We start from the raw sequence: 12,323 nt of genomic DNA, 5'->3' as shown, positions 1-12,323 counted from the left end.
AAGAACTCATATATGAATTTTGGGATTGTTTAGACGAGATTTGAATTGGTTGAAAAAAAATTGATATGTAATGTATCCTTTATTGTATCAACAATGTATATAGATGTGTATATGTCTATGATATGTAGTTATACATCGCGTCAACTACACAAGAGTATACCCTATTTATATAAGGGAAAATTGTATAAAATAGCAAACTATTAATTCAAATTAAATGCTATAACCACAGTTTCATTTAATTCTAATCTGTAGCAAACACTTTGTCATTCGCCTCTCTTCCCGAAAATCTCGCTCGCCACTCTCCCTCGCCTCTCACTTTATACAAACACAAATGTATAAATTGTGTTTGTGTTTGTATAAAGCGAGAGAAAACTATATATACAAATACAAATACATATCTCATCGTCCTATACACTTATAATTACACAATACAAATCTTCCCCTGTCCAGTTCTCTTTTGCCTTTCTCTCTTTCTCGCTTTATACAAACACAAATTATACAAAATACAATGTATAATTTGTGTTTGTATAAAGCGAGAGAGAGATATTTGATATACAAATACAATTGTTTTAACTCGATTCAATTGTATACGAATTCAAATTTTATGCAAATATACAAACACAAAGAACATACACATATACAAACACAATATTCACAGACACAAATGCCTAATTTATAAAAATCGTTGTGATTTATACAAATCAGATGCCTACGATTTTATACAAATCAAAGTTGCCTGCAATTTTTATACAGATCTGATGCTCCATAGCAAAAATAGTTTGCTATGGAGTGCAAATAGCAAAACTGTAGCTATAGAGCGCTAATATGATTTTATGTTTTCTAAACCTAAAATTTACTCTTTATATAATATCTATACAATGTTATATATATACATATTGATACATCACATATACATATGACTATTTTATTGAAAACAATTTTTATTGCATGTACATATATTGCTAATTTTGGGCTATTTTTCTATATAAATAAAAATTTGGTTATATTTAATGCAAATGAAATTACCTTACTATATATTTATTACTTTTACCCTTTAGAAATTAAGTCAAAAAATAGGTTATATGCACATATATATTTTATGTTTCAAATTCAAACTCAAGAAAAAAGAAATTTGAGGCCCACATGGAACCCCCAGTTATTGAGCTGCCACATAGAGGCCCAACAAAAGAGCTTAAATTTGGCCCGAAGTGGACTGAATAGTTCATAAAAGTTGGGATTCGAACCCATTATTTATAATTTTAAATTTATTTTAATATAAATTAAATATATTAAGTCAAGAATCAATTTTACGGTTTTACCTCCTAAAAAATGTTTCTTGTAAAGTTGCAAGATAAATCTATAGACGACACACAAAAGGTGGAAAAGAAAGAAATCTATCAAATAATATTAAGCATAATGTCCTGCTTTCAAAAATAAGCTTATCCCAAATAACATGAGATTCAATTCTAACTTTTATCAAATTGATAAGTAGTAAAATTAAATTAGAAAACTTTAAACTAGAAAAACATGTAAAAATGAGGATAATTTCATAGAATTGCTATTATAGCATAATATTCATCTATAGCAATAATATTTTCTTTTCAAACATAGCAATATTAGGAGACACTACAACAAAAATATTTTGTACCCATAGAATATAATATTAAATATTAAACCTTTTATCGATATTAGTTAATTGTCATGAGATCAATATTAGTTAATGCTAAACTGTAACTGTCACTAGAAATTACTTCTAAAAAAATGTATTTAGCGACAATTAAGGTATTATATTATCATTAATTAATTACTGCTAAAAAATATTTTTAATTTGGTAAGAAACTCACTTCCCTACCCTCTCTCTATTAGACTATGAGAAATTTATAAGAAGTGCAATGCGATAAGCATTTGTAGGGTTCATGAACTTTGCCTCCTCTGTATTATATGTTCATATTTATGTTAATGTACTTTCCAATGATAAAAAAATCAAAATATATTCTAAATATTTGTAATTAATCCAAACACACAAGTATGAATTATATATTACTCCTTTTCATTCATACAAGCATGAATTAGTGAAAATAATAAGACAGAGATTTGAATCTTTTCTTTGACCATGTCAATCCAAACACACTAAAAATGTGTCCATTCTTTTGAAGTGTCACTTCTTGTAGTCTCACCAATCATTTCATTCTAATATCACTCTAAATTTCGATCTATATGATTTTCGAGCAGTACAAAGTAAACGTCTTCCTTAGAAGCAGGTAGTATTCTATTATTTTCTCCTGCTAACGATCAATAGTGCCTTTTTTCCCATAGGTAACATGGATTATAGAGAGATTTTAAATACGTTATAATCAGGTTCCATATTTATAATGATACTTCATTGGTATATGATTAGGGACATAACTAGTATTTTGATTATATATAGATTTGGCAAAATTAGTAGCTAATTTGATGTAAAATCTATATTTACGTTAAAAAAAATTGTTTATGTAAATGTCTGACTAGAAAATAGAAACTAAACAGCTTTTTTCTTAAAAAAATAAATAAATTGAAAATAACAAATCTAATATTTAAGCTCCGCCCCTAGATTTAATAGAAGGTTGATATGTGGTATACTACTGATATTTTGCATTAAAGGTAGAGAATGATAGGTCATGGAGGAATCCAAAATTGAGTCACGGGCATCTTTAAGTCATATCAATGTTTATAAGTTAGTTTTTTTATTTTAAAGAAAATTATCTTATTAGATATATATCCATATCACATATATTAATTTTATCTATATTTCAAAATAATTATATATTTTATCATTATTCAAAAGTTTCCAATCATATATTAAGGTAGACACACTTAGATACATGTATTTTTGTTATCTGATACACTAAAATAGAGAGAGACGAGCGAGATGGGGAGGAAAACGAACGACATAGTCATGTCTTTCAGATACATGTGAATCACACTAGATACTTCCTCCATCCCTATTTACAAGTCAAATATATCCTAATTTGATTTTTCTTCTTACTTGTCATTTTGACAAATCAAGGAAAGACAATTATTTTCTTCCTATTATTATATCCTCAACTTATTAACATTGAGTTAATGTCTTTGAAAAATATAGTGAGTAAATATGTTTAAGACTCCATCAATTATTAAGGGTAAAATGGTAGACTCACTATACCAATAATTGTTTTCTTAATAGGTATGCCAAATCAAAATTTGACAAGTAAAAAGGGAAGGAAGGAGTACATGTATAAGCTAGTGTGATTAGAATGTATTTGGAATACCAGATACATAGGAGAGTGGAGAGTGNTTTTCTTCTTACTTGTCATTTTGACAAATCAAGGAAAGACAATTATTTTCTTCCTATTATTATATCCTCAACTTATTAACATTGAGTTAATGTCTTTGAAAAATATAGTGAGTAAATATGTTTAAGACTCTATCAATTATTAGGGGTAAAATGGTAGACTCACTATACCAATCATTGTTTTCTTAATAGGTATGCTAAGTCAAAATTTGACAAGTAAAAAGGGAAGGAGGGAGTACATGTATATGCTAGTGTGATTAGAATGTATGTGGAATACCAGATACATAGGAGAGTCGAGAGTGACATGGGAGGGAGGAGAGCGAGATTTGTTATGTATGTATCCCAAATACATGCAAATCTTGGATATAGTGTATCTAGAACAAATTATACCTTAATTTTGACCTCATGCATCCCGAGATAGATGTATCTGGACACACCAAAATCTGGTAAGATTCATATATAATATTACAAACTAGCGTGTATCTAAGTAATTAACTCTTAAACTAATGAGATTTCTATAAGTTTCTCTTCTTCTTTTTCCAGTCAAATATGTTTGGAGCTTGTATTGAAGTCCCAATTAAATTTGAATCATGCATTGCTCTGAAGGTGACACTCCCAATAAGATTATGTCCAAACTCAAAACTAGCTAGAATCCCAGACCTCTATTTAAGGGCGGAGAAATCCAATTACCACTGCATCACAACCATGCTAGTTATATGTTAAAATCAATCATTGCCAATGTGATATTATATTCTGATCAATATGTTGTTTGCTTAACATGGTATATTTCTTACAGGAAATAGATATGAAATAAAATTCTCCTCATTTCTTTTGTGGTGTTAGTGTTTTGCTTAAAGAAAAACAACTACTCCCCTTCGTTTCATTTATATGTTTTGTAAGTTGATAGGACTCAAATTTAAAAAATATAGGAGATTTCTTTTAAATTTTATGGTTTTCCTTTAATTAGAAGATTAAAAGTGAATCAAGTGATATGTATCTAAAAATATGACTAAGTAAAAGACATCAATTACAGTAGAGTGAACAAAGGTGATAAAATCAGTCCATAAAATTATAATCTGTTTAGATTTTGACATGTTGTTACAATATCTAAATGCAAAAAATATCCAAATTTCAACTCTAAGAACAGTAAAATAAAGGATAGAAAACCAAACACAAAACAAAGCTTAATTGAAAACTATAGTTATATGAAGCTTAAAAACTCAATTAAATGGAATCCAAAAGGCATGTACACTATAAGATAAACCCCAGGAGGAATTCTTCTTTTCGCAAGCAATCTATTCCGTCCACTTTTAATTGTCATAGTTTTATTTTTAGAGTCAAACGATAATAGCTTTGACTAACCTTTTACAATGTATTTTTCATCATATTGATATGCAAAAAATTGAAATTTATAGTAATTTTCTTATAATTTTTGAATATCTAAATTTTTTGTTTAAAATATCAAATCAATAATCTAATTTAATTTTGAAAATTAGTCAAATTGACTTTCGAAAAATGCAACATGACAATTAAAAATGGACCGAGGGAGTATATATCAACAATAAAACGCTTATAATGATTGTTACAAAAATACTTTTAATGTAAAAAAAATCTTCTTATTCTTCTTAATTAGTTATAACTACTTATGAGGGCTTATGTTTTAAGAATTATAACATCTTTATATACATAATTTTTTTCTCCCTTCTTCAGTAGTCTTTAAAGTGGAGCCTTGTGTTTTTATTTTAGCATTTGTGAGATTAAACTCTTCATTTCAAGTACCTTCCAAGCCTCCAACATAGTATTTCAACTCACTTTAAATCAGCACATTTGAAAGCTAGATTGATATATATGCAGTTCAAATATTGCCACATGAGAATTTTTGTCTAAACATTTTTTAAAAAGATATTGTTTTATTCGATATGTTTTACAGTCATAAAATAAGGATGAATTAAGTTATGATTTAATTTTAAACCGATTTCAACTCAAATAACTGTTGAGCAAGTTAATTAATGGCCTGCTTATTTATTAGATCTATCTATTTTAACAGGCTTTATTTCAATTCAACCCACCATTTGACACCGTGAAAGGTTGGCACGCAGTAGGCATTATTATTGTCACATCTGATTATGTTGTATTGGCGTTAGGTGTCCCTAGTGACAAACGATAATACAGAAATATAGAAAAAGTCATTTTAGAAAAAAGAAAGTTGGTTCTATAGTTTCTGCTTTAATTTACTACATTATTACATTTTCCAAGAATGATATTGACATTGATTGGACGCAATTAAATACTTAATAACTCGATGGTGAAAATCACTCGAAACATACTACAATGTCATAATCCCAAAAATATATTTTCAATAAGAAATGGTACTAGAAGCTAGCTAGTTACGTTGTTAATAGAGATTCAATGAGTGGACAAAAAATAATGACAAGCCAATTGAAACTACATAAAGTTGGTCGCGTAGACTTTAGTAAAATGGATATAACTTTATCATTAGATCGGCATATGTCCCTTGATCGATGGATTTGTCAAGGCCAAAAAACTAGACACGGAGAGACATTTCAATCTAATGAATTTATATTAGCATCATATAATGAAATTAATATCCTTTATGTAGCTCATTACCTTAATAAATTAAAATGAGTCATAATAACTTCCTCAAGCAAAAATAAATAAATAGAAAAAAGATATTTCCGGCTCATGTTTGACTTAACAGTTTTTAAGTATAGTAGTAAAAAAAACAAAATGAAAATTTACTAAAAGACTCTTTAATATGATGATTTTTTGGAAAAAAAAAAAGAAGAGACTAATACCTTCTTGGCTTCTTAAAATAATAAAATTCACTTGTTTTGAAACAAATTAAAAAGGCAAATCACTTAAGAGGGAATGAGAGTAAACTCAAAAATGCAATATCTACAAATTAAAAAATAATTATTTTTAGTTTGAAGCAATTCAGTAAAACAAAATTTATTGTTTCAATTGATTTAAGTACATATCGTGCAGAACATATCAAGTTGAAATAGCCCTTGCCATGAACTTTTTTCGAGATTTGAACTCAAAATCTCTGATTAATTTAATGATTGAAAAAAAAACTCATTCTCACACTTGATGGAAATTAAATTTTCAACTCAAAGTACACTATATAATAAGTAACAATAAGAATCATACAACATAAAGTTGAACATGCCACATATCAACACATATTTATACTTAAGGAACTTCAAATACTTAGATATTACAATAATCTTCAAATGAAACCAACCAATTACCATCTCAAAGTAAATTAATATAATGTCTTCACACCCCTCAACCTCAAAGGACAAACTTGATTTAATCTTTGACAAATCAATTAATTAAGAGCATTGGAAGCCAGCAGGAGCTTCTTTAGAGCAAACATTAAGAAGCAAACTAAGTGAAATAGGGAGATTAAGGTTAATCCCCAAAATATTAGCCTTAAGAGCAGTGCAAAGACAAATAGCAGCTTCAGCATTAGCAAGTCCAGAAAGAAGACTACAACATGGAGTTACTGGTGGTGAGCCAACAATAACATTTACTAATCCAAGAACATCAGCACAAACACCTAACTTAAGTGTATCAATTGGACAAGTTTCTTTAGGATAATAAGGTGGTGGTGGGCATGATGGCTTTGGTTTTGGTTTAGGTTTAGGACAAGTGCCACAACTAGAAACTAAGGCAAAGAAAAGGTTAAAGCAAAGGAAAATAGCAAGACTAGGGAAAATGTGTTTGGAAGCCATTGTGGTTTTTTTTGTTTTGGTTTTTGGTTAAGTGATGAGTGCATAGTTGTGTTAGAAGTAGAGGGTATTTATAGATTGGAAAATGTGAAGGGATAACCTATTTGTTGAATGAGTGTTTCTTTTCTTTTAGTTTTTATTCTTATGTCTTGGGCTTATTATAATTAAGGGTAAGTCATGAAATGGATCTTAGGTCTGACTCAACTTCAAAATAAGTTCAAAAGGTTATGAAAATATATTAATCAAGACAGATAAAAAGATTATTACTCATCTCATTATTGATCGATGTGAGACTACTTCAGCACCTTCCTCACGTTTAAGGCTGGACATTTCTAGTGTGAATAATTGTAATATGGGGTTCAACATTGTGATCGCGAATTGAGATATGAGTCCAGTTCTAATATGTACCATGCAAAGAAATATGGGTTTTAAACGTAACTCAATTTCAAAAGCTAACTCAAGAGAAAAAGATTTTTCAAGTCATATAAATAGACCACATATTCCATAATTGACCGATGTGAGATTTCTTGATCAATTACGCTATAAACGTAAAATTAATTTGTAAACAACTAAAATTCTTCACTATGCCAATATACAATCAGACTTTGTTAATAATCATTCTCTATAATAATATTTAACTAATATCGGTTATGTGAGTTGTGGTTATGCTTAGACGAATTTTGTCTCTCTCAATTCCCTTTTTTTGAGTTCTGTTTCTCATCCTTCTTCTATGATTCTATAATTTCCCTTAATCGGGGAATCTTAGCTTAGTTGATTGGCTACCTAAACTATGAGTTCGATTTTTCATCTTATAATTCTCTTTTTCATTTCCCTTTCTCTTACCCCATTTTTTTTAAAAAAAAATTAAAAAATTCCCCTTAATATTTTAGTTATTGATTCAACAATTAGCCTTCTTCTGTCATTGTGAGTGTTGGTATTTGGAGGTTGTTACAAGGTGTTGGTAACCCAAACTAAATAAAGTTTGCAACCTTACTAATTTCCACTAATTACCCACCTTTCTTTAAGCACCATATATCATTATTGGGTAATTTGTTAGCTCATCTGAAAGTGAGTTAGGAAGGTATTAAATTTTGTATAAGTAATACGTATTATGTTTAATAGCTTAGGAGGTAAGTCATTAATGTATAAAATTAACATGGTATTAATTTGGAATTTAGAAATCCGCATGACTAATATTTGTTTAAGTAATAATGAAATTTTTTATGTTTTATTCTATACAAGACAGAAGGTAGAATAACTAAATTTTGCGTAACTGATATAGACATAAAACAATACATGAACTCCCTTATAACTACTTCATTCATAACTTATACATACATAACTCTAATCAATTGAACAACCCCTAAGGACAATGGCATAGCCAGTTTTGGGTTAACGTAGATTCATCCGAACTTCCTGAATTAACCAGAAAATTATAATATTTATACATGATTAAATTATTTTTTTATATAAATACATAGTAATGATGAATATTGATGAACTCCTTTAGGCTAGTTGTGTGTTTACTCTTTACATTTTTGATTCCCCTTAGAATATCTTTTTTTTAGAATATTTTTTAGCTTTGTCACTATTTAAAAGTATGTACGGTATAGAAGAAAATATTTTGTAACAAAATAAGTGAGTTTCTTATTTTTATTCGTATAGAAAATTCTAAATTATGAAGAAAACGTGTAGGGCTTAAGGACGCGGTTTAAAACAAGAGAAGAGACATTCGAAGACATTTCTTGAACACTAGTATTGTCGTTGTCTAAAATCCATTATTATAATATCTCATCACATTAGTAGAGTTGTCACTTATCATCGCCGAGGATTGGATCGGGATAAATAGAATTTTTTTATTCTTAATAAGAAAAAAATTGATTCGAGTTTTGAGAATAAAAGAAAAAAATATTGTGATTGGAGGGTTTTCTTTTAATGAGCTCTTATGAGGCACAAATCTAAATTAGTCGAGATAAATATGTATCTACTATACACAAAAATGTTGAGTTGCCGATTGATTAAGCAATTTTAATTTATATCTTATTGTCTCAGAGTATTTGTCACGATTTGCTTTTAGAGAGAAATTATATGAACTAATAATTAGTTCAGAACTATGATCAATATTTTATGATGCATTTTCTTTGGATAAGAAGACCTAAAACACCAATCAAGGGAAGAAGGTCGGTAACAAAATGAAATCTTTCTTTTTTCAGCTGAATGATCCACTTGCCGCCGATGACATGACCGTCTCCAAAAGATATGCCTCAATTTATAATGGTAGATCAACTATAGGGGGAATGCAATGTCTGATATGTATAAAAAATATGGACAATCAAACCTATTTATCGATTCACTCAAAGAGGTGAATAGGGTCCCAAGTGTTGGGAGACGACCTTCCGCCGCAGTAATATGTGCTTTCCCTTTCTTTAATGTTACACAGGATGCGCAATGAGGGTAGTACAAGAATATGCAAAATATTGACAACTTATAAATTTTTCGTATAATTTTTAAATATTTAAATTAAATCTTAACTAAATATTAAATTAATCTAATCTAATTTAGCTCAAAAAATTAATCTAAATTGACTCTCGAAAAACAAAACTTACCTAACAACTATTTTGGGAGAGTAAGAATATTAAGGAAGGCATTATGGTAAAGCACTCAAAGTAGGATTAAATTAACTCCTTTAATAAAGATGTACTTCATTTATTGGCTTGATCTACCTAGGCAACATTGATTTGGAAACTAAAATGAGAATTATGGTTAAACCTTTCACTATCTCTAATTAAATTGATGTTAACAATCATATAAGTATTATTATTATATTATTATAAAGAAGATGGAAAAAGAATGTAACAGCCATGTGCTATAATTGCAATATGTTTGGCTCTATGCAGAAACACAGCCAATATTTTGGAGGTTAGCTAAGAACACAAGGCCAACTTGGGATCTGATTTTTTCTCTTGGTTTGCTAATTATCAGATACAAAAGAAATCATCTGGTTCTTCTTTTCCAGCTATTTTTTCTTTCTTTTTGGTGCAAAAAATATTACGTGTTTTAGTTTATGTGGCACAATTCAAATTTCGTTTAGTTAAAATTTTAAAGTCTAACCATGAATTCAGACATTTAGTTAGAATTTACAAATATTTATATATATGTGTGTAAACTACATAAAAAATATTACAAGTCACAATAATTAAAATTTAAAAGACATATCAAGAAAATAATGGTTAAAAAACAAAAGCTCGTACTCTTGAAATATAAGAGATATGGGGCGGACCCTTCTTTATCCCGGGGTGTCAAGCGACGCTCCTTTGTCAGAAAATTACATTGAATATAGAGGTCAAATTTTGGTTCAATAATTGTGTATACAAGTATTGACACTTTTTGACATATGTTAAAGGCTTATAGTCTAGTGGTTAAGGTGTTGTGAAAATTTCTTGAGGTCATGTGTTAGGTCTTACTAGCCTCATAATTATATTTTTTACTACAACCATTGACACCTCTTAATGAAAATTCTAGGTCCACTGCGTAAGAGATGTCACATAAATTGGGAGAGAGTTAAACATGCATCGTAACGGATTTAGAAGAAGAAACAAGATTTCAATTTTATGAGTTCAGAATTTTAGGATAACAACTTCAAATAATAATAACTAAGTTTTAAATCTACTATTAGTAAATATTTTATGAAAATTTCAATACAAATAAACAGTTGAATTAAGTAGGTGTTTGGTCATGTGCATATCGTGTTATGAAATCATAAGATGAAATCAATGTTTGGACATGTGATTTCACGTTGATTTCATCTCCTGAGATGAAATCTTAAATTGTCCAAAAGTCATGATTTGGGATTTGTTAAATATAAAACTTGACCCACAAATTTATATTTTGTAAAAGAACCTTCTCATTTATATCTACTGATCATTTATTTTGATATATAAATAAAGCGATAAAATTTATACATACCATTACTTTTTAAATCATTTATATCTCATATAACAATTATTCTCACCAGTTTGATATTACTTCAAATCAATTCCTACTTTACTATTTATATTCACCAAATTCAGAGTTAATATCTTAAAAGGTCATTGAACTATAGAAAATTATCTAGTAAAGTCATTGAACTTTGTTTTGTATCAATAAAATCACTCAACTTAAAGTTTTTATCTTAAAAATCACTCAACTTCATTTATCATTAAAATAAATTTGACATGATACAATATAAAGATTATTTTTATGTCATGTAATTATAAACCCCAAAAATAAATAACCTTATAGAATCTATTTATTATTATACCAGACCCACCCATAAATTGGCTTCAATTTTTTTTTTACTTATCTGTTTGATCTTATCAGTGACATTTTTGAATTCTTGGATGTTGAGGTCTTTCAGTGGTTTAGTCCATCAGATTTCAAGGTCCTCGACACAAATTTATTTTACGAATTATGTATGGAAATTTTAATTTGACAACTAATAATTTATGTAATTATTTAATGATAATGGCACGTAGTATTTTAAAAAATATATATTTTTGATTTGCTGAAATGGAGGGAGTATTAGTTAATTTTACATTTTTATTTTCTACTATATAATTAATTACTTGTTTCAAGTCTCGTGACATTACACAGATAAGTATCTTCAATTGTACTAATATTAATTTTTCATATTATTGATATGTAAAAGATTGGACATGAATTTAATGAAGTTAGAGAATATTTTTTAAGAAGTTAATTTGTACAATGAAGGGAATAATTTGACCATAAAAAGATAAAGAAGTTGATTTCTCATATTTTTTTATGTGATGATTTAATTTCTCTAATCAGAACTAACAATTGTAACTTGCCAACAACTTCAATTTTTCAGCTATACAATTTGCTAGAGGAAATAATGAAAATAAGAGCATGAATCGGATATATGGGTTTCAGGGTGGGTTGTTATAATAATAAATAAATTGTATAAATTTTATTTATTTGTGGGATTTATGATTACATGGCATGAAAAGTATTTTATTTGTCATGTTTAATTTATTTTAATAATAAATATAGTTGAGTGATTTTTGAAGATATGCTTTAAGTTGAGTGATTTTATTGATACAAAACAAAGTTTAATGACTTTGTTAGATAATTTCTCATACTTTAGTGACCTTTTAAGATATTAACTCCCAAATTTATTATGTTAGATCAAATTTATTTACCAACCAATGTTCAATTTTGATTTTTTTATTAAATTAAGTTTGATCAATTTATGTTGTATT

The 12,323-nt window shown here is 28.2% G+C and overlaps 1 protein-coding gene across 1 annotated transcript; it reads right to left on the bottom strand.

The window, feature by feature from the left end:
* Positions 1-6,410: 6,410 nt before the first annotated feature.
* Positions 6,411-7,107, bottom strand: LOC125841969 (14 kDa proline-rich protein DC2.15-like). Its single transcript, XM_049521157.1, has one exon. It carries the CDS (start codon positions 7,066-7,068, stop codon positions 6,667-6,669), a length of 402 nt encoding a protein of 133 aa, XP_049377114.1. The 5' UTR covers positions 7,069-7,107; the 3' UTR covers positions 6,411-6,666.
* Positions 7,108-12,323: the final 5,216 nt, after the last annotated feature.

The sequence above is a fragment of the Solanum stenotomum genome, chromosome 10 (assembly GCF_019186545.1).
Source record: "Solanum stenotomum isolate F172 chromosome 10, ASM1918654v1, whole genome shotgun sequence".
Taxonomy (NCBI): domain Eukaryota; kingdom Viridiplantae; phylum Streptophyta; class Magnoliopsida; order Solanales; family Solanaceae; genus Solanum; species Solanum stenotomum.
The sequence above is the reverse complement of the archived record's forward strand: the minus strand, read 5'-3'. Positions and strand labels throughout refer to the sequence as shown.

Excerpts from the sequence above, each read along its gene's own strand:
- LOC125841969 (XM_049521157.1), bottom strand. The coding sequence starts at position 7,068 with ATGGCTTCCAAACACATTTTCCCTAGTCTTGCTATTTTCCTTTGCTTT.